This window comes from Pholcus phalangioides, unplaced genomic scaffold (genome assembly GCF_987345545.1).
Source record: "Pholcus phalangioides strain wild (caught in Gottingen) unplaced genomic scaffold, Ppha-v1.0 ptg000012l_1, whole genome shotgun sequence".
In the NCBI taxonomy this organism is placed as follows: Eukaryota; Metazoa; Arthropoda; class Arachnida; order Araneae; family Pholcidae; genus Pholcus; species Pholcus phalangioides.
This window is the reverse complement of record NW_028301605.1, coordinates 19,608,809-19,633,465: the sequence shown is the minus strand read 5'-3', so window position 1 is coordinate 19,633,465 and position 24,657 is coordinate 19,608,809. Positions and strand designations below refer to the sequence as shown.

At 36.0% G+C, this 24,657-nt stretch overlaps 1 protein-coding gene across 2 annotated transcripts in view; it reads left to right on the top strand.

The window, feature by feature from the left end:
- LOC149079839 (uncharacterized) overlaps nucleotides 1-19,685 on the top strand; it is a 353,379-nt gene extending 333,694 nt beyond the window's left edge. For both annotated transcript variants that reach the window (XM_089240339.1, XM_089240338.1), the window contains exon 4: nucleotides 4,100-19,685. In XM_089240339.1, coding sequence (XP_089096465.1) covers nucleotides 4,103-5,047 — 945 coding nt within the window. In that variant the 5' untranslated portion in view covers nucleotides 4,100-4,102 and the 3' untranslated portion in view covers nucleotides 5,048-19,685. The remainder of the gene's footprint in view (nucleotides 1-4,099) is intronic.
- The last annotated feature ends 4,972 nt before the right edge of the window (nucleotides 19,686-24,657 follow it).

Below are 24,657 nucleotides of genomic sequence, written 5' to 3'. Positions count from 1 at the left end.
CTTTCTCCTCATGAACCGTTCGAAGGACAAATTTTTCAGTACATGCAGTTTTCTAAAAATCATATACGGGGTGTCCTGTAAGTCCTAATGTCGCTTTCTCATCATGAACCGTTCGAAGGACAAATTTTTCAGTACATTCAGTTTTCTAAAAATCATATACAGGGTGTCCTGTAAGTCCTAATGTCGCTTTCTCATCATGAACCGTTCGAAGGACAAATTTTTCAGTACATGCAGTTTTCTAAAAATCATATACAGGGTGTCCTGTAATTCCTAATGCCGCTTTTTCATCACGCACCTATCGCTGTAGAGGTATGGTTCCGATTCAAGAAATTCTCCAAATGTATTCAGAAATCTCTCTGTCCCCGGGGGCGTCGGAAGTGTTTCGAAACTGTGGGTGCTCGCCTTCAGTTCTGTATCGGAAATTTTAATTTCTGAATCAATTCCGGGGTTGCTCGGATCCATGCCACAATTACCGTGGGTGCTTGAGCACCCACAGCACTCCCGACAGACCAGTCACGACCCAGGCTCTGTCCCTCCCGGGATATAAGCCTTTTAGTAAAGAACTCCGGCTCCGACGAAAACTCCGGCCTTTTAGTAAAGAACAGCACTCCCGGCTCCGACGCCACTGTCTGTATCAGTTTCAAGAGTGAAATTGCAGTGTTTTTATAAAATATAAACATCTAAATTTATAGACGGTTCTCCAGGGGGTCTATTACGCTCACGTCGTTATACAACGAGGTCGTTAGTGACGTCACGCCCTTAACGCAAATTCTCAACGAGCCCAATAACGCAAATCCTAACGATCATTGTTAAAAACTTGATTTTTCTCAGCAGCTGGCGGTACATCGTTATCGATTTTATGAAAAACTCCCTGGTCCGAGAGTTGCGTTAGTTCCGAAAGGGATGGACCAATCGGATAATTTTCTCCGCTGCTGATAATCATCATCACTATCAACGAGTGTGGAAACACACGTGCGTTATTATTATTGTATTTTTATTTATTTGTGCGTGTGTGTTTATTGTTCTCTAATTTTCGTAATCTACATTTTTTCTAATTCCCACATCCGAATTCTTTTTATTTTCGTCAAATATTTGAGAAAGAGGTAGGCTGTGCACGCACATGAAACTGGCGCGGGGAAAATTTTCTAAATTATTACTTTTAAAAAATGTTCTATTGAAGTTCAATGATGTTATAAATTTTGAAAACGACTAGCAAAAATATCACCATCATATATTCCCATGATTTTACATATTTGTCAATCGTGTTCATATTAAGACAAAATCAAGAACAAGTAACCTTTTATTTACATCATTAATTAGACAATTGGTTTCCTTGTTTCACACATGAAAATAAAGTGCCACCAAATTTACACTGTTGTTACCATCTCTTATACTCCGATCAGAAAATGCACTCAAGGATTAGAAAAAATTTATTTGATGATTAATAAAATTTACTTCGATTTTTTTTTTATAGTGTACTTAGTGCGCAGAGTAGAGAGTGTGTGTGTGTGTGTAAAAGGGTGTTTACTGCATTACACTTCTATGTAGTGCACAGAAAGTAGAAATACAATTATTTTTACACTATCAGTGATATTGCAAAATATCGATGTTATTAAACGAATTAAGAAGGGGGAAATCTGGAGACGTTTAAAAACATAGACGTCGATTTTGAACGAGACAAAAGAAATATTGTAGTGAATTTCAAAATGTCTTGAAAACATCGCGATAGAGATTTACCAGTTAAATAATATTCTGATATTGAGATGAGTTTAAGATTAGAATAAAGGCATTTCCATGCAAGATTAAAAAAAATAATTACGTTGTGTAGAGTGATTTATCTTTGTACCGAGTATAATAATTTATAATGATTTATTACTATGAATAATTTTTTCCAATCAGTATGTGTACAGATAACATTTTAAACGATAATGCTGTCTCTGAATCATGTTACTAAATTAAGTAATAATTCAAAGAATTATTATTCATTATAATGAACAACTTGATAAACTAACATTGAATGAATAATTTCCAATTCTAACTAATTTGTCTCCGTTGCTCTCACCTTCATCGAAAAATGTACCCGCGAGCGGCCATGTTTATTTCCGTAACGCGAGCTTAACGAGTGGTCTCCGGTTCTCGGTGGCTAACGTTTCACGTAGCGATGATGATAACGAAAATCGCTAGTAACGATGTGAGAAAAATCAACCTTTAGCGATGATGACGTAAATCTATCCCACAACGCACCGCAAACCCTAAACGCGTTTCAAACGCGGGCATAACGACATCAGCGTAATAGACCCCCCGACCTGTAACTTCAAAAGAAGTTTCCCCTGTTTTTTGTGAAACGAACAAGAAAAAAGAACCCTGCGTTTATAAGTGCAATATTCACTGAGACATTCAAATTCAAAAATCGAAGAAAAGTTGGGAAAGAACGGCATAAATGGGGGAACAGAAAAAACTAACGCTTGCCCGTTAGTTTTTCCCCCCAACTTTGAATCTCGTATTTCATATTTTGGGGAACACAGATATCCACGTAGGATATGATTAATCATATCCTACGTGGTTGAGACGCAAATCTGTGAAAATCATTCTCAGGTTGTTGGAACGCAGTACTTTGAGACTGTTATTTTATGTTTTTGGAATACAGATCTTTGAATCCCATGTGATAGGAACGCTGATATTCGAAACTCATACCTTATGTTTTTAGGCTACATAGTTTGGAAACTGTTTTCTGTGGTTGTTGGAACGCAGATCTTTGAAACTCATAAATCACAGATTGTACACAGAACTTTTTGAGACGCTTATCTCATGATAAGATGTTTCGAAGATTTGCATTTCATAAAACACGCAAATCTTCGAAACCAATGTTTTACGGTTTTAGAGAGCAGGTTTTGAAACTTTTTCGATGTCGTTAAAAAGGTATATCTATAAGACTTCCATTTCATGTGATACTTGATACTCGTATCTATTGTATCTTGTATGGAACACGAATATCTAAGACCGTCAACTCCAACTTATCTCCATGATATGCAATAAACTCTAAAAAAAAAAAAAAAAAAATTAATAATAATTAAAAGACTTTCAGGTAAGACTTTCTCCCATGACACGATTAGATCAAAATCAATTTTAATTAACCTATAACAAGCATTGTGTATCCGAAACGCATCCTCCCTTTAATATCAATAAAGGGTTTATTGATAAACGTCTTTATTATCGTATGTCTGGCACGTATTACCGTTTTTTTTTTGCCCCTCTCTCCCTAATTAACAAAAATACTGTCCCCCCATCTATGACATTACACAGCAGAGTGCAATGCACGTGAGACCTACGAGCACACATACACAAGCAGAGAGCCATTATTTCATTATCTTCGTGAGATATCTAATAACACCGGGTGAACCCAGGGGAATGAAACAGTTAACTTCGTTAGAAGAGCTTTATTTAACAGGATTAACCTAATTATGACCAATTTATCGTCTTTCATTAGGTTGTTTTAATTATGAATGTCGGATATTACTGGCATATTAAATGAAGAAATTTTCCGACGGACGTGAAACTTCAACGTGCGAATGCAACTTTTTTTTTTCCTGTCGTGGAATTAATTCTATAACGTATTGGGAAATATTTTTGGCAAGTGGAATTCGGGGAACGAATACCAATTGGATTTCTGTATGCGCAGTATTATGCGGGGAGATTTCAGAAAAGCTTAGTTTCTGAAACTAATACAGAGGCCGAAAGGACTCTACAGGTTCTAAGTGTATGCAATTCACTCATCAATGATTGCTAATAGAAATTGAAGACCAGTAATGGGTAAACATAGTAAGTGTCAAATCGCAAATTTTACAGAAGAGCGAAAAACCAGTTTCAGACATCATAGACCAACGTGTTAAATGGAACCTACTGACGCGTTTTTCGCGTATTTAGAGTGAGTTGGACACTCACATCAGTTCCGAGGTTGACAACTTTGGTATTTACTATGTTTTGATGCGGGGCTTACTGCGTTCACCATTTCTGGTCTTGAATTATTTAAAAGTCAGGGGAAAAAAACTATATTCTTAATTGCTTTTCTTTATAATGAAATTATTGATCACTCTTTCAGGGGATGGTAAAGTCACGTAACCGCGAGGATTATACAGTGATGGACACCCCAGCACCACCTATATCCAGCGAAGACTATTCCTGGTTGTCTCCAGAAGAAACCGCCACCATCGACCAGCAGCTTTACTCTCCCGAAAGCCCAAAGGAAGAAGCCGCCCTGACAAGGAGACGAAACACAATGACCAGCACCACCAGCGACGAACAGCAGCAGCAGCACCACAGACCGCGCCACAAACGACCCGCGCTCGAAAGGTCGGCACCAACGACGACGACAGCGGCGACAACGACGACGACGACGACGACGACGATGCTCGACCACTCGCCGGCAACTGAATCCTCGGACTCTAGTTCCGTCAGTGACGAGGCCGGAAGCTCTTCGCACTCGCACAAGAGGAAACAGCACCACCACCCGAAGAAAGCTTCGTCCACCTCGAGCAGCAGCACCAACGCCGGAAGCGGCGGTGGCAGCGGCGGCGGCTGCTCCATAGCGAACAGCAGCAACGCCAACAACGCCATGGCGAACGGGCGGCGGAAAAGAACCACCCTCAGCGCCCGGGAAAGGAACCTCAGGAGGCTAGAAAGCAACGAGAGGGAGAGGATGCGGATGCACAGCCTGAACGACGCTTTCCAAGCCCTCAGAGAAGTCATACCTCACGTGTCCATGGAACGTAAGCTTTCCAAGATCGAGACTCTGACGCTCGCCAAGAACTACATCATGGCGCTCACGAACGTTATCTGCGAGATGAGAGGGGAACAAGTCCCGTACAAGTTACTCACAAACGACGGCAGTAACAGCAGCGGCAGCAACACCAACAACGATGCACAAACCCACGAGGACAACTCCATAGGATCTGCCCAATCGCCTTTCGATTTGCCTAACGCGAGTGAAATCGAAGACTTTGACAAGTTCCCCATAAAATCGACATCAGAAAGTCCTTTCAAGTTCTGATAGTCCCACGACCGATATCGACCATCCGGAACTTCCCAAGGTAAATCAAACGGTGGGGATATATCATTCCAAGTTACCCATCATGTTAAGAAAGATTCGGCAAGAGAGAACATGGACAAACATGATGGAGGGGGGAAAAGACTTCCATTACGCAAAAAATAACAGATATGTTGGCGATATCATCCGTAGATAATAAATAGCAGTCCACTATCGTCGTGCGTGCCGCTTTATGTGTGTCTCTACTTGTGTGTGTAAGTGTGTGTGTCATCGTTCGAGAATTCCCCCCTTAACGCCAATAAATGCCGGGAAGAATTCTGCTGAGAATATGTGTGTGTGTGGCTTGTTTCAATTTCGACATATTGGAACAGAAACAAATATGTGCATCGTCGGATCTGCATGTGTGGCTTGTGAATTTCTCTCGCAAAATTCTTATCGCTTTTTTTGAACGCTTGAATGTGATGGGTGGCGCCCCCTATGCCGTAAGTCGATGTCATATAAATAAATGTCTTTCATGATTCCAAGTAGTCATTAGATGATGAAAAATAAGTACGTATATATATATATATATAGAAGAGAAGAAAATATGTATAAAAATTATATGTGCAGAAAATATACATATTATAAAATATATTATATATATATATATATATGGGAAAAAAATATGTGCATTCCATTTCGATCTAACCTGTAAGCCATTTAGCAGGTTTCAGGTCATTTTTTGATGAAGAACCAAAAGGATTTGGGGGCATATCCTTCCTGAAGAAAAAAAAAAAACAAAAATTTAAGAGAGAAATAAATTTATTTTTTTAATATTATTTTGATATGAATGCGATATACGATTTTTTCATTTTTCTTTTCCAATTTTTTCCGTTCGAATTTCCATACTCGTTGCGGCGTATAGTGTGCGTATATGAAATTTTAATTAAGAATGAGAGAATATCATCATCGTCGCATTTCCCCCCCCCCTCAATACATTTATATACAAATGCACGGGAATTATATATATACCACGCACATAATGATGATTATTTTTTTCCCCTTCTACGTATAAATAATGCTATAATTATGAAATTTCCTGAATAATGTAGAAGGATTTGGTAGAAATTTGGAAGGGAGGTAAATTTTCTGTGTTATAGTTCTTAATTTATACAATTATGTCAGTACATTTATCGTTCAGAATTTTGTTTTGTAGGGATGCTTCAGCTGAGATATACCCGATCCGTAAATGCAGTTTAGTACCTGATAAGTCCTTTTTTAGTATTAGTCAGTGAATATGACCGAGGGGAGAGTCGGAAGTAACAATTTGTTAAGTAAAAGTGAATAGAGGGGGTGTTAATTCAGTTTCTTTCTCACTTTGTGAGTGTATGTGACTATCCTCAGCATCAAGTTTCAGAAGCAAAATTTTTGAAGAAACCGTCCGTAAAGTCAGTGAGAATCATTTTTGATGAGCGTCGTCGTTTTTTCTCGTTGCAGACTTGAAATTACGGGTTTACATCAGTTGCCGTTACCTCTTGAAACAATAGAAAAATCCTGCGGATAGGTGTCAGGAATCGTTGATTGGAGCTTCGAATAACACGAGTCGACGTATTTAGTTATCTGATCAACCGATACCGATCAAAAATTATCAGATCAGGACTTTTTGTGTGAATAGTTTGATTCCTTCTTATTTTTGAATATTTTTCAGATCGTGATTAGACTTCGAGTGTCTTTCGTTGATCCAACACGTCATGTTTGGATCAACGAGATCATTCCTAAAACTTCTCCCTAACCCAAAGCTTCTTCTGCTAAAGCATTATTACAGTTTCTGCTGCTTTTTTCCCCAGAAAAACTTTGATACAAAATCGTTCTTTTAACCTTTTTAGAGGTCCTTGTCGAGGTAGGTACGCATCAGGAAACAATGGTATATCATTGTTACAGGGATTTTCCTCATTGTGGGGGGAGCTGCTATATAAAGTACGAACTGCGCCAAAAAGTGCCGAAATACCTCCGAACAGCAAAAGTTAATTCTACAATGGGAAAAAACGACGATGCTGAGAGCTCATCATGAAATTGGTGTTCTAGCGTTAAACACCTTTCCAACAGACACTGCTGAACCAAATGATACAGAGAATAGTCAAGTCCACGCACTGAGTTTGAACAAATGGAAATAACGTACCCCCCTTCCACTAGCGAAAACAAAAAGCCCTATATTTGGATTATACTACGTACCACTTCGGCTTAAGGAAGGCCAACGTATCGTTAATTGCAGATAAACCGGTGAAGTGTGTCATATAACCGAACTGCAGCAGAGTAAAGAGTCGGCGCATTCTTTGGGAAATCATGCACATTGTCGAAGATGTGCGTATGACGGCTAGATAGCTGGCAGGACTCCAACGGTTGCAATAATTCTATCAAGATTTTGCATGATTTAACACCACCACTTATCGATGGGAAATCGGAAAATCATTGTTCATGAATTAGCTGTTACGTGGTACTTTGAATACATGTAATTCTTCGAAATATATGGCCTATATTTATGTAACAGTTACATTCAATTTTTTAAAATCATGCCTGCATTTTCTAACAACGTAATTTCCATCGGTAATCACACTGAATGGAGAATCAGTTTCGATTCCAGTTTATTTTCATTCACTCCTTTTCCAATTATTGTCTTAGGCCACTTCTTACAAACTAGCTCGTCAGGGGCCCATGAAAACTATAAAATGAGCTGCATAAAACAAAACAAAATTGTGTAAATCTATTTTGTATAAATGGCAGAAACCGTGGAAAATAATCTTTATTTGCAGAAAAATTATCAACAACTCCTTCAGGCATAACGTGTTTACAAAGACACGAGGAGATATCCTAAGATTATGACACAAGAGCGGTGAACTATCAAGGAAACTAAAAACGTACACTCAAGTACATGAAGAAGTGTGAAAGGGCGCACTAAAAATACATAGAAATAGTTCGGAAACGTAATACTGAAGTATCGAGAAGACTATCACGCCACGTCACCAGTCAACCTGTCGCGTAGATATTCCAGTCGTCAATGCTCCAATATCCTCGTCTAAGTATTGCAATAGCTGTTGTTGCGCTAAGCGTGATATTTCAATATCAGTATGCCTGAGAGTGAGTAGGGAGTTGCCCTTTCTAGCGAATAATCATTTATCCATACGACCACACGGGTCTAGTAAAAAATAAGATAATAACCCCATCTGTCTCATCAGATAGTGGAATTAAAACCTTACTAAACAACCCCCGCAATAGTGCATTGAAGATGATATATAGAAGCCTAAGATATCAAAGAAAGATTAACACTGATACTATTTTTGAAAGAGAAAATCCTTAACCAGATTTGAAATTTAGATAAATCTTTACATATTTAACTTCATGTTTATAACAATTCAAGATCAAATATGTTTTTATTGAAAAGAACATTTCATTTACTTAACATGGAAATCCTTATTCTGTCATATTTCTTAAAAAATTCCCCTATTCCAAATTCTTACCTTCCAAAAAAATCGATAACGTTACATCACAAACACGGCTGCCAATGGCTATAATCCAGCAGTTTTATGGTTTAAAAAAATAATTCTTATAAAACTTCGATCTTTTCAAAAAGGTCTTGTTCACAATATTTCGGAACTTGTAATATTTTGTTCTCTGAAGCTAGAAAAGCCCTTCATATTTGCTACTAACTACTTGGCTATTTTCGAGGCGAAATCGTCCTAAATAACATCAATGGAAGAAAATAATAATATAACATTTATTTTTCCTCCTTCTTGATCTCCTAAGAACTTTCTCGAATGGAAATCTTTTGAGTATTTATCGGAAAGGGAAAGCGGAATCTCTCCAGTGAGTTATATTAAAAGACTCTCTTTCATCCTGAAAATTCCCGGGAAAAAATAAATCTTGTTGCTAGGATTTATCAGAGAAATTCCCGTTATATTTAACCTACGCTTGCTTGTTTAATTACTATGTCGTTCTTTGCGGGGATTTTTTGGTTTTTCCCGTTAATTCTTTTTCTATATTATTTAAAGAAAAAAATAGATTTTTTTGGAATTTTTTGCCTTTTAATTGGAAATATTTTTTCATTGGAGAAATTGTAATTTTTTACAACATGTCATGACACACGTTTTTACTTACCCCTGTGTGTTGTTTTATTTATGTTTAATCAGTTTAAATGCTGTACAGTGTGTCATGTAAGTGCTAATGCAATCTTTATCTCTTTAATCGTTCGTCATAGAGGTACGACTTCAATTTTAGGAATTTTCGAAATTCGTTCAAAAAAATTACCTTGTACCAGTTTTGAGAGTGAAAATACAGCGTGTAAAACAGAATAAGAAATCTAAAATTTTATGCGGCCCTCCTTTTCTCTAATTTCTGATTGGGACGTTGTTGCCCTGTCTTTTCTGAGCCCAACTAAAAAATCCCATGATTTTAACTGCGATATTCAATGAGATAATTTTAATTCAAAAATCGGAGAAAAGGTGTGGGAAAAAGCGTGTAAACTAAAGGACAAAATTTCCTTCACTCATTTTTACGCTGCTGATGAGACTTCAACAGCTCATACCCCGTCCGCCATCGCTCTTCCAATAAAATGCAGTAGTACATTGAAGCCATGATTGGTATAAGAGAATAGGGATGATGATAATTTAAGAGCCATCTCACACCATCAATTTAGAAAGATTTAGAAATGTGGCTGGAAGTGCATCTTTATCCCGGGAATTAACAGCCACCTACAAAGGAACCAATGGATATCATATATTGATGATAATCGATGCTAACTAATTGTGATGATAAAATATAAATAAATGATGTAATAAGGTCACCATACGGTGAGCAACAAGGGGGTGCGGTAGCCCATGTCGATAAGATACTCGCCTAAAGTACCAAAGGATGTTTGGAGGTGTCGCATGTTCGATACCCGGTTCGTCCTTGTCAGAAAACTTTCCTGGCATAGGGGTCCAACAGAAACGGTGACATGAATCGGCAATAAATTGTAGGTCCCGGTCTAATTAGCCCTCGTGTGCAGAAAATGACCGTGATGCGACAAAAATGATCAAATGAGCAATATGTTAATGAGATTAATGGATTAATGCTATACGAATATGATAAAATTTAAATAAAAATAATAATGGTTAATAATACTCAACTTCTCAGGTTAATTAGAGAATATAATATGAGTAAGTCATGAAAAAATTTACAATGACATATTCAGTGTGTGTCAATTCTGAAAGTACCAGAAGGGAGAAATTGGCCATATAATACATGTCAGAGACCCGGAACACATTGGGGTCTGGACATCCTGAGAAAATTACTTGGCTTTTTTGAGGCTAAAAGTATCAGTGCTATTATAATAGCAGATTTCACGAAGATGTTCATAGAATTGAGAAGAGATTCATAGCAGTTTCTGGAAAACATTTTGGGCATAACCCAAAATTGTTTAAGTCTTGGTATCTCTGCGTTTATACCTATTTCTGATGAACTAGCGGGACCGGGTAAAACTTCGGAGTAAGTTTTGGAAACGTTCAAGATGTTTACTTCTTTCATAAAAATTTACTTTAATTAAGACTTAAAAGCTCTTTCAATCTCATTCATTTCTTTTACTCATTCACACACACACACACACACACACACACACTACTACTACTACTACTCTATCATTTTTATCCAAATTATTTTCATTATTTGTACTTTAACTGGCTTACTTTCTATACCCCAGATTCAAAATATGGAAATTTATTCTCAAATTTACTTGAATCAAGATTTGTGGTTCACTTATATCAATATCAAATCGTAGAAAATTGATGTATTGCTTTGAGAGAAAAAAAATTATTTATATTTTCTGAAAAATAAGAGATTAGGTCTCGTATTAGTTTATGCTCTGAAATTACCGCATTTTCACATATAGAAAAAGCTCCATTTATTTGAATACAGTCTCGCCATATTCTTATGGAACATCATGATAACGAGCTGGAGCATCTCAAATGCGAAATCTTCCACTAAAACAATTATTTTGTCTCGAAAGGGTACAGAAGACTCCTCGGATTTCAAAGAATACGTATGCCCCTCTAAAGAATGGCTAGAGATATACAAGTTTCGTACGCATGGTCTCAGGATAAGCAAACCTCGTATTCATTTTTCGGGATATGCAGTGCTCACTTCTAACGAATTTCTAGAGGTACCTCTCTGCTTTAAAAACTCTGGATTTACAAACATAGTGGTAAAATACGTTGGATTAACGCAGCTTCAGTTTTAAGATTATGAAAACTGCGATGCTGTTGTATAAATAAAATTTATTATTTATTATATAAAATTTTACTTAAAATTAAAACTAAAAATGTTTCACTCATTCATCAGTTTTTGTTTCGCAAATCTTTTCTAATAAATATGTATTTTAACTGATCTATAACTTCAAAATATGTGAACTTACATTCTCAAACTTACTCAAATCAAGAACTGATTCACATAGTTACAGCGGTAAAGTACAACAGATGGCGCAACATTAATTTCAAGATAGGAAATTGGTATCGCAGCGGAGGGCAATTTATGGAATTTCTATGAAAATAAGAGAGCTGTTAGGGTCTCATTAATTTATGCTCCGAAAATAACGCAAAAGGGTCTCTCAAATTAAATTTAATTTGAATCGAAAATAATCCACATTTATAGCGGTAAAATGAAAAAGAAGGGACAGCATCAATTTGAAAGATGTTGAAAACTGCGTATGTCTGTAAAAAACAATAATGCTTTATGATATTTCTACGAAAATAACAGACCGGGTCTCATTAGTTTACCCTCGAACATAACTGTTTATTTTTGGGAGGGTGAAGGATAATATATATTCAAATTGAGTCTCGCCATGTTCTTCTGCAACATCATGATAACAAGTTCGAACGTCTCAGAATCCTGCTATAAAAAATTATAGTGTTTCTAAGGGTACGTTCACCCCTTCTACACATGTCTGAGGATAAGCAATCTGAACATCTGTGTTCATAATGTTTCACCAAATATCCTATACAGGATGATTCTAAATTCATGGGAAAAACTTAGATATGATATGAGTCACCTCTATACAAGCGTTTTTGAAAATAGAATGCGCAGTCGAATCGCTATAGCAAAGGTGATAGAGAGTGGTTTTGAAGATAGCACAGGCAACATTACTTCGTCAAAAACAAATGTATTTCTCCAACGGATTCGCTGCGATACGTGCTTTTAACAATTCAAGGGTGTATATATACCTTCGGACTGGATTAGAGTTATAATTAGTTCTAAATTTAAATGATGCGTGTTGTGTGATTAATTCTGTGAAAGTGAAACTCTGCCCATAGGGACCTGTAGAGCAATTGATTTTCTTGCCGGGAGGGGTAATTTATACGGATTGCACTGGTGGATATGATTAAATGTGCATGGCACATAAAAATCATGTTTCACACGTGGAATATAATCACAATCGCCATGTACTGAAGCACATTTCGGTCTCATCCACATATACTCAGCCCAATACACATAGCCAATAATTTGACTCGATACAAATTTTATTTCTGTCCCACTTCTTTTTTTCATATCTTTCAATACAATATTTATAGGGACCAATAAATTGATCGTAAACGTAATTCATCTATTACGTCATTTATATATAATGAAACGTTTAATATCATCGATCAATATCTTTGTAAATTTATCGGAATTGGAAGTGTATAATGAAATAGAAGAATTCGGGATTTTCTATTGTGGGTATTGAAACTGATTCTAAATTCAGATTGTCGACGCTAATATATTAATGGTTTTCTTTAATAGAAACACACACCCATCACAAACAGATCACGATGAAATTTTTAAATAAAATCTCAAATGGAAGTTTAGTGTAAAATGTTAGTCATATTCCGTGTGTATCTCTGAACTAAACATCCAAAAGTTTAATATAAATAGTAAATTCATATCAATGGAGCCACATCGTTTTCTAAAGCGTACGTTTCTCCATATCGAACTTATCTGAATATTTAGTATGAAAACTTTATTTTTTTCCCATAAAAATTTAAATTATTATATTTTCCAAGTTCTATAGCTGATTTCTGTATCATTTCATTACGAGTATGTAATGTGCCCACTGCTACCGTTGGACAATAGCTACTACTTCACCAAACACCAATTCTCTGGTCGCAATTTACTGCCATTTATGAGATGGGTTGGAAATGAGAGAGAGAGGAGTTCTAGTGGGGAAATATATTCGTACTGTTTATGAAATCTCTGAACTAAACACCCAAACATAATAAAAATACTCAATTCATATCAACGGAATCACACAGCACCTTCTAGAGATAGAAGGCCTCCGCAGTCTGCTTGTGACGTCAGTAAGTAGTCAATTTTCCCTATAAGAATATTCAGGGAAAAAAATTCCCTGCTCGTGCCGGTATCTTCGACGTAGGGAAAAGAAATGATCAGGCTCAGAATTAACGATTTCTATGCCCCATATCCAATCAACATGCGGTATTTGTGAGCCAATCAGGAAGATTCTACGCCAAAATAAGAAGAAACGAAATAGGATGCTGTGCTTCAAAATGTGGAAAACTTGGTAGGTAATCTGAATGACGTTTATGACAAACCCATGCAGAGGTCTTTTATCTCTTGGAGGCGCTGAATCACATCGTTTGCTATAGCGTACGTTTTTCCATATCGAAGTTATATTCGAATTATTCATTTAGCATTAAAAACTTTATTTTTATTTCCATGAAAATGCATTTATAATATTTTTTTTTCAAGTTCTATAGGTAACTAATTTCTTTATCATTTCATTATGATTATGCAATGTGTCAACTCTTATCGTTGTCCAATAGCTAGCTAATTCCTGGATGTTATATTTAGAGGAAAATTCCGATCAGAAATATTTTTCAAAAATGTTTCATTTATATATCATTAGTTCATATATCATTCAAAAAGCCGTTTGAGTCGCAAAAATTACTTTTGAAAACTTGTTTTTTAGGATTTCTTGGTTTCACGATCAAATGTAATAATGTTTCCTTCTTCACGTTGAAGAAGTAAAAAAAAACAATCTATTGCGAGCGAAATTGACAAAGTTATGTGAAAAGATTTTTTTTTTTCACTTTTTCTCATCTTCCAATTTTTTTCAATCTTTCTCAGAAAACGCATAATTCATGTCAAGATTTAAGAAGTCGTTCAAAACTCTCACATCCAAATGAAAAACAACCAGCATGATACACTTAACCATTTGTTTCATAAAATTTGTAGTTTTCTTTGGATTTTACTGATTAAATTACTCAAGTTGATTATTTACGTTGGTTGGGAATAATTTTGCGCACGGCATCCATTTCACAAAGAAAAAGTAGTTTAATAACCTACTATTCGGTAAATTTTGGCCGCAGAAAAATTACTTATATTTTGGAGAGAGATTCACCAAGTCATTTCAGACAACATTAATTTTTTTCCTACTCTTACGACACACAGAATAACCCAGGAAACGTTTAAAAAATTAAATTTTTTTTCACACGTTTTTTTACAGAAATAACTTTTATTAGACTTGAACAGTTTCTACGACTGTTGATTGATGACAACACTTAAAGTTTCCTCTAAGACTAAAATTTAGGAGTTAGATGCTGGACAACGATCATTGATGAACATCCTTTGTATATATGGTTCATAGAAATTATAGTAGTTCGCAAAAAATAATCAGATTTTATTATTTCGTTACATTTTAGAGAAATTCTCTAATTATATAAATTGGATCTATAGTTTATGTGATGTGTCTATTTCTTCATTGAAATTTGCTTTATCCTAGTCAAAATGTCAAATTTTTAGCGGAATTCAGGTTTTCACTGCTTTACGATGATTCCAGACTCCCATAGTGAAGCCCAAACGTTTAATCCATATCTAGACTTTGATAACCGTACACAACCTCGATTTAAGCCGGGATTACAGCGCAAAAGTTTTGTAAAAGTGTTTTTATAAAACTTGAAAAATACAACCAATAAACTGATCGGTTGCATTGGCTCGAATGTAACCGATCAGCTTATATTCGTTGTATTATTCAAGTTTCATACCAGCACTTTTACAAAATTCTTAGTGTAATCCAGGCTTTATCGCCATAGATGCAGTTTGAGTTTATTCCATAGATATGAACAAAACGTTTATATAGAATCGAAATTATATGTACAAAATAATTTCTTTCCACCTTTACCCTATCAATCCTCATCAATACTCACCAAACATAGCGTAAACAGTCATGAAAGAGCTAAAATGTATTTTTTCCGTCGTTATGTTGTTCAATTGGTATTAAATTCAGTTGATTATAGGTATTCCCTATGCACTTGTTTTTAGATTGGATTACGGAAATGCGTATGTAACTAACATGGAAATTTGTCATTGAGATATATTGATAAAAATTCAGGGTATTCACAAAAAATTTCGCTGTCTATATATAACTGATGCTATTACTATTGGATGTGTTTGTAACTTGGCAAATATGATATGTATTTATTTGAGTTTTTTTTTTCTTTCCTATGAAAAATATCTGAGCTTATATATGAATGTCTACGTGAACTTTATTGTCCATTATTGTCCATTTTCGAACGGTGTCAGGTCAGCATGACGTGGTCATCATCCATTAGATTTTTTTTCGGTTAAGGGCTATATGTTATGGATTCTATTTTATGGAGATCAAATAGATTACGTTATGAGAGAAAAAATTCATTTTAATTCAGTATTAATAATTAAGATTTGTAGAAATAGCTTTTTGATAGGATGTCACAACTATTAGAAATATAATTTGATTATAAATAGCTCTTGAAATCTGGACGTTCACGTGAGAAATATCGAAGCATTTAAAAATATTGGAAATTTATGTGCTTATTACCTCACATCAAGTAGCAAGGACCCTGGGCTGGAGAAATAATTGTTCGGGTCTCAAAGTCATTTTTTCCGGGTCTTCTATAGGGAATTCAAACCGGAGAAAAAAAAGCAATGATTAGAATCATCCCGGATTCCTATGTGTGGGCTGAAGCGCAGTGTCGACATGAATAATGACTACTTGTTTACTCCCATATCCCATATCTTCTTGGGTAGTATAAGAGGAAAGAAACTCATATCTGTACTTACGAAAACTATAATAATTGATTGCGGTTGTGGCAACACTGTATGGTTTGGTATCTGTAGTAACGACACAAACTTCGTTCGTCGTCGTTTAGAAATACAGCCATATTCACCGACTTAGGAACAACTTCCGTTCCGAGCATCGATCTCGAAATCGAAGCGTTCGTGAGTTGCAATCGTACCAATACGGCGAGAATTCATCGATCTCACGAACAACAAATCGGCTGCTACTACTATACTTTGCACACCAACTCCGGTCATATCGCCAAATGACAATTTACTACCGATTGAGTCAGGTCGGATACTTTTATCCCTAGAACATTTCTTTTTTTCCATCAACTTTCCCAAATTACCATTATTCATAGAATTAGGATGAAAAACTAATGAATTAAGTATCTTGAGCAGAAAATAAACATTGTAAAAGCATCTGAAAATTCCATACGTTAGTGTGCCTTGAAAATTCCTTCAAGCTGGAAGCATTAAAATTTCACGCAACACATGCCTGCGAGTGAAAGTTAAAAAACGAGATGTCAAAATAATGTAGGCTGGATTCAAACATTTTTGAATTGAAAAAATTAAATTTTTCGCATTGTTTGAATTTCCCTGAATAATCAATCAACATGCAACATTTCCCCCCTATTTCGCACCCTTAGTTAAAACTACTGCTCTAGACAGTCATGAGTCATGACTTGAGCATGGGAAAAGACAGCTAAGCACATTGAGAAAAGACCCTAGACACATTAAGAAAACGCCATCTATCAGTAAACGCCTCAAGTTTGGTACTCCGGAATCAACTTTGAATGTCTGACGATAATTTAATAGAGTAGGACGAGCATTTGACACTGCGCTATCTACGCTGGAATAGTAACGTGATCCTCACGTATTCCCAAATGATCAGCATGATCCATCCAGGGAATTTGTTAGTGTTAGTAGACATCCATGCCCGAACCGGGATTCGAACCCACACCTGCACAGTCAGAATCTAGCTTCCTAATTAGTCGACTTGAGTGCGGAATTTAATAGTTATCTTTCGCACGGTTTTTTAAATCGTTAATATGTTTTTTGAGTATTTTACTATATGAATACAATCCATGTGATTTTAATGTTCGGGTTACATTAACAGCGTGTATCAATAAATAGCATGCTCAAACTCAAGGGCAGCTAAAATTAGTGTATATGTAATTTTTATTTACTACCCATGGACTCTCATCCAAGTAGCAAATACCTCTTAAGAATTTTTCACAGAAATGTACGTTTTGCCATGCCCCCCCCACCTTTGAATACGTCGGGGGGGGGGGGCAGATGTTGAGATCCATGGTGCATAAGTGAAATTGTATATCGTATAATATGTATCGATATAATTGTATATCGTATATATCTCTAATTCCGGAAATGAACATCGATTGTTAAAACACTTTCGTCGAATGTCGCCAAGATTGATCTGGGATTCAGCAAGAGCGCCAAATATTTATGTTCGTTACTTGGTAAGTTCATAAGTTGAGGAGTTGGCTGTATTGGTACAGATTGTATCATCGGAATGAATATCCTCGTACGCTACTTGATTGCAAGGAATATTTAATTTCTTGAAGCTCTTCTTTGTGTAGAAACTGAATGTACTCACATCCATGCATCCAGAATACACCACTGTCGCTTGAACGTTCTCTTCTACTCAGACTAACCACGTTCTTTCTTCATGCTGTTGCTCCAAATACAAAACCGATGCAGTTCTGACGCATCTTGGCAACCCACATCAAACATTTGAGTTAGTCAGATTTGTTCATATTTCATTAGAACTTGTGATATTCGGGTAATAAATCTACAACACGGAAATTCGCCAAGGAGTTTTTTAAAAGGACAAGTGTTTTTCAAGGACTAATCGGTAAAGTTTTAAAAAATATATTATTTAATTATTCAGAATAAAATTCCTATATTGTCTTGAATCTCACACCCTATTTAAACTTTAGCTTTTAAATAGGGAACTACAGTAGACTCTCATTCTGTCATTCTTTAATCTGCCTCATTCAGTAATCCGACGTTCTTTAGGCGGGTTTTCTTCGATCGTAGAAGAGAAAAACGTGTCACTGTATGTCTGTACGCAGAATTTTACATTATTTAAATGGGGTTTTTTTCAACTGACTTTTCCAGTAATCCGACGATTTCGATAATCCGGCACGCTCTAGTCTGATACGTGCCGGCTTAGCGAGAGTCTACTGTATTCGAATTTTATTACCATATGCCCCCCCCCCCTCTGCTACATACTAAATACAACTCCTGTGAAAATCCTCTTGCATCCTAAACAGATAAATTTCCTCTATGTAATAATAATAATCATTTCTTGAAGTATTCCAATCCTCCATTCCCTAAAACATTGAAGTAATTCACATCATGAGCGTTAAAACCCAGTCCAAATCAGAGGCTTTTGTCGAGACTTGAGGGAAAAATTTCTAAAATTTTGAATTGCAGTGCAAACAAAATGGTATTTCGGGGAAAAGTACACATACGCGAGATGTACCATTGATTGCGACTAACTCGATCAGGACTTTTGGATAAGGACGACGCACCAATGTAATTACATCTGACTTGTTCGGAAAAGCGATGTTGTTTTTCGATTTTCCTCCTCTTGTCCCAATCCTTTAAAGAGGACTCAGAACGAAATTCCCCCCTAAAATTCGAGTAACAAATAGGAAATCGGTAATAACCTTTCAAAGAGATCAACCTGGAGGCAAAAACAGGCATTTCCTAACCCTCAAAATCTTCTCATAAATTGCTTTTTTCCTCTCCTCTTCTCTTCCCACGACGTTAGGAAAAAGTATCGATTTGGATACGCTTTGGATTTACAGGGCATTGGAATTATATCGTTTTCTATTCCAAACTGTACCTCAAAGACCTTTTTTATACTCAAAAATCTTCAACTCAGGATTAACTCAATACCAAGAGAAAATTATTTCACGCTGGAATGCCTTATAATGGGATTTTTTTTTTTTAAAGTTTTCATCACGAAACCGCGAAGACGTAGAATAAAATCCTTGATGCAGTTCTAACTTATCGTTCAATGTGATTGTATTTCTCTTGAAGAGTAATTTTGAAATTTAGATTGAATATCAAAAATGTGGGGAAAATTTATATCCATGCTGAGTTCCTGGGAAACTTCCCGAAAATATATATTTTTTAATTACATTAAAATATATTAGACTATTTTTAGAACTCAGTTAGTTTCGATAATGGATAGATTCTATTTTCCACAGTGAGTTTGGAGAAAATTGAAAGTTTTTCATTGAATAACTCGGTTGGAGATTGATTAGAAGTAAAAAAAATTCAAATTTTTAATTCAATAAGATGAAATATTTATGAATGTTTATTAGAAGAAAAATATTAAAGATCTAAAAAGTTTATTAAAACAGAATAAAAGTAATACAGTTATGAGTTTGGTAAAATATGTTGATTTGAAAAATTTAAATAATATATTTAATAAAATAAAATGAAATATGTTCAAAAAATTGGATAGAATAAAAGAGAACCGAATGAATTAATTACAAAACCAAAAATTAAGAAATTAAAAAGATCAAGATACTTAAAATATTAAAAATGAAACTATTAAATAAAAATTAAAATATTTCAAATTTTTCTCCTTTTTTTTATTTAGTCCTAATGTAATTTGTTTCAATTGTTTAGTTTTTTTTTTGTTTTTTGTATTCTATTTTATGTAAATTTTTTAGTTAATTTATTTCTCTTTTATTATGCTTCACTTCAATTTTTCAAATATTTTATTGATATTTCTTTTCATGTTATTTAAATTTCTTGAAATCAACTTATTTTTCTAAATTCCAAATTTCTTTCTTTTTTTTTCAATAACCAATATGTAAACCGCAACAAATCATGTGTATAAAATATATTTATTTAAACACTCCATTTGAATTCTGCTAATGTTTTGGGATGTAATTGTTTTTGTGAGACAAAGTAGTAAACATTTCAGAAAATTGACTCCAGCTTGTGTGTAGTCCCGCTTATATTTATTTAAATTATACTTTCGTTTACGCTGAAACTTAATTCAGAATGGGGAGGCCCATTTAAATAAAGGCATGAATGTGTCTATGAGAACGACAGCTGTTCTTCACGATACCCAAGACTAAATGAAACTTAGTCCGTTTTAAACGTGTATTGTCACGGTGGAAACTACATACTATACTTGCATTGCCTACCAAAGGGGGAAATAAACATGTAAATTATAATTGCCATCATGAACAATTTTCTGATGAATCGATTCAATCGAACACCTTGAAAAGTTTAAAACATACAATTTAAAGTTCGGATAACCTTAGTTCAAAGCCATTTCGTGTTTCTAATTAGCAACATGAGAGACCACGCATGCTGAACTGGCGACGCATGGAAAGAGAGAGAAAAAAAATGACTTTCAATGTATACAAAATTTAGATAGAAATCACAGAAGAGGCAGAATGAGCATATGCCAATCGGCCCGGAAAGAGCGAAAGTATGATTCTCCACCAACCAGATTGGACTTCGGAACGCCCGTTGGGAGGAGGGTTTACAGGGTGTCCCAGAACTCCTACTGCCAAAACGGTAGCACACGTCAAGACAAACAATTTTTTGTCATGAAACCTAGGGTCGCTAATGATTTTCATTTTCAGCGCATATTAAAGTGGAACTCACGCCAACGTGGCCAAAACAGGTCTTAAAGTAATACTGGGAATTACAGGGGGGAAACTATTTCCGGCTATCCGTACATAATACCATTAAAGAAGGGGAAAGGGAGTTTTCCCATCGTTATAGAGATCAAGGTTGTTATAAATTTCGTTGACTTCTGAAGTACGTAGATGCACAATCGGAATAGTGTGTTTCTGACCTGGGTTCAATTACGAATATTATTTGTCTTTGACGTTTGCTATTACCCCTCTCATTTTGGCGAGAGTCCCTCGTCAACCTTGAGAGAAAAGTTGATTAATAGTGCGTGATCTTGGCGAAATTTTGTCGCCAAATCTCTTTCGCTAATTCCTATATTTCATTCTCCTGGCCACTATTTAAACACATCTCTTCTCCTAAAAAACAGAGATAGAATAGTTTGATATCCAAGTGGCGTATCCAAGTCCGTTCTCGTTGTTGGAGGGCTATATACGCGGAATTCATTTTTATCCAAGGAAAAGTGTTGTTATTATATGTGTTCCCATTCAATGTCATATCATTCTCATTCCTCCATATCGACCATATATGGAGTACTTTTTATTACACATTTGGACGAGAGAGAAATACAACATTGCATATATAAAAAGTGGCATTTCGAAAGAAAAAAAAAATATATACAAACATATATGTATACAAAATTTTCGCTTGTACAGTTGCATACCTATACATACATTTATTATGCGTGTGTGAGTGTTTGTATGAAAACATTGTGTGCAAACATTTATGGCTTTTTTTTTCGAATCGTAGGAACCAGGTTCAAATGCCGGTTCTATAGTGTATGTCAGTGGTATGATATTCATGGTGATATATCATAAATATATACATAAAAACGATATCCGTTATATAAATGAAATTATATATATATATATATTAAAAAAAAGATACGTGGAATATGTATACAAATATGAATGTTATGAATAAAAATCGGTTTATTGCATTGTGTTGAAAATTTTGGAGTGAATTTCTTCCTTTTTTTTGTTTTTGATTCATTAAAAATTCATTAAAATTGAAGGAATTGTGGGATTTTTGAATGCGGTTTGCAAAAAATTTCTTCTCGCCCCGAGCGGGATTTCCCCCGCTACACTTTTTTTTGTACAGAAAATACTTGGTTCAAATTTTTTTTTTGATACAGGGCGCTGAAAGAAAGCAAATCAATGGGAATATTCAAATCAATGTCCAAGGTATAAAATGCAGGGTAGGCGATTAAGGGCCGTATTCACCGACATGGTTAAAACCAGTGATTACCAACGTGAGCGCTAACGCCTCATTGGGGACGATGCAAAGTTCCAGGGGGTGGTAGAAGCTACGGATATAAATCACAATCGGATATAATACAATCTCACCCATAGGATCTAACATAGGATCCTATGGGTGAGATTGCGTTGGGGGGCGATGGGAGAAAAAAATTTCTGAAGAAGGGGGCGATGGGACAAAAAAGGTTGGGAAACTATGGTTTTAACTGTAGTCACAATTTTTGGATAAGAGATCATCATAGATTTTATTCATCATAGATCACCTGAATTTAACCAATCCGTGTCGATCTCTCATCAAAAAATTGTGACTACAGTTTAAACCATGTCGGTGAATACCGCCCTGAAACAGCTCATTTCGGAATTTCCCTGTTACTGACTCAAACGTAAGGTTTTTATTGTGATAAATGGCATTGGAGCAGAGGCGCCGACATGAAGAAAACTTTGGAGAGCTGAAAGTTGCTGTCCGTCCCGTATATACGGGACTCAAGCGTGTACGCAGGAGGAGGAAGGTTCATTGCATTGTTTCCTTCGGAAATTATTGGGAGGACTCAGCCCCGCTACAAAATTTACTGGAAGGGGTGAGTTCAAAAGCCTCAGCCCTTAGGTCCCAGTGCCTATTCATTGGAGTATAAAGAACCACTGGTGATGTGGTTTTTCCTCGGCAACTAATACCTGGCAAAAGTTTTACGATTGTTTCGCACCCAGAAGAAATTGAAGAAAGATTCTGGTACAAAAATTCCGTGATTTTCTTTCGTGCAGCTCCCTCTATCGATTAAATTTAATTTCACTTCTAATGAAATGAATGATTATATCATTTCTAATTCCATTTAATTTCATTTTTTTTTTTTTTCTGTACCAAAAATAGTCTCCCATCGTGAGAAAATAACTTCTCCGCCAACCGCATTCAAACACACCAATATCTTACGTTTTTATGAGCTTCTAAACAATTCACGAATTTATGCAAAACACTGTATATTATTTGAAACATTAGACTTGTATGGGAGCTATTTTTCTTAGGACGTACAGGGTGAAGCAAAAAAATATATATATGTAACCATATAACTACTTTGATGTTCGTTCTCGTATGGATGATCTCTTACAAGCTTTCTCGTCGGGGCCCATGGAAACTATGAAATGACCCATAGAAAACTATAAATTCTAAATGACCTATTTTCTTTATATGGCAGAAACCACCCAAAATAATTTGCATTGGCGGAAAATTGATCAACATCTCTTAGGCATAACGTGTTTGCAAAGAGACGGGAGAGATCCTGAGATTCTGACATAAGAGTAGTAAACGTTTAGAAACAGAGATCTCATCTCGAAACGTAAAAACAGTGGATTGTTTACTGTTTGCTGCTGCTCCCGAGTGTTTTTAGTGGAATTAAAACCGGACCTGAACCCCCCCACCCCCGCAATGGTACACTGAATCTTATAGAAGCCTACTAAAATAAGAAACGTCAGACAGCAAAACACAGAAAGAATGTCTTCATTCGTCAATAAGGGGCCGTTCAAGTATTACGTAAGCAAATTTTTAGCCATTTTTGACCCCCTTCCCCCCCCCCCCTTGTCAGCAAAATTTCGTCATCAGCTCTGCCCCTCTGAATCCTAACTTATATTTTCATAAAGGGTGGTTGATGACGTAAGCATTATCCAAACCCCCCCCCTTGTCATCAAAAGTCAGCAAATCGGAAACCCCCCTCCCCTATCGATGATGACGTAATACTTGAACGGCCCCTAACCTTTAGCCATATTTCTTTAATGCCAATTTGAAGGAGAAAATCTCATACAAGACTTCAAATTTAGATACATTTTACATATGAAAATATTTAAATTCAAGTTTATAACAACACAAGTTCAAATACATAGTGATCTGTTAATGGAATGACACACTCAGAGGGTCGTTAGTAGGAATCAAGAGGAACAAAAATTGCAATGGAACATGATGTCGCAAACCACGTTGACAGGGCGAGAATCGCGAAAAACGCAAATCGATGTCACATACCCAAGGAGGTGGATTGGACGCGCGGGGCGCGTTGCTTGTCCTCCACGTTCGCCGGTAATCAATCCTTTTGACTTTTGCCTTTGGGGGTCACCTTGAATCACTCCTTTATGCGACGCCTGCGGACACACCGGAGGATCTCATAAAACGGATTGCCGTCGCTGCAACAGACATCAAAAGCATACCTGGTTTCTTCGAGCGCGTCCGGGAATAGTTTTTACGTCGTTGTAGACTGTGCAATGACGTCAGCGGCTGCCATTTCTAACAACTCTTGTGATAATTAATCAAATAAACCTTTTTGTGGTTATTATATATTGTACATTTTGTCGTTCCAGCGTGACGTCGAAATGGATACGTGCGTTTTTCGCGATTTCCACCCTCTCAACGTGGTTTGTGGCACCATGTTCCTTTGCAATTTTTGTTCCTCTTGATGCCCACTAACAACCCTCTGAGTTTGTCGGTCCATTAACAGAACACCCCTGTATGTTTTTATTAAAAAGGGCATTTCCTTTATCCCCCATGCGAAATCCTTATTCCAATATATTTCTTAGAAAATTCCGAATTTTTAA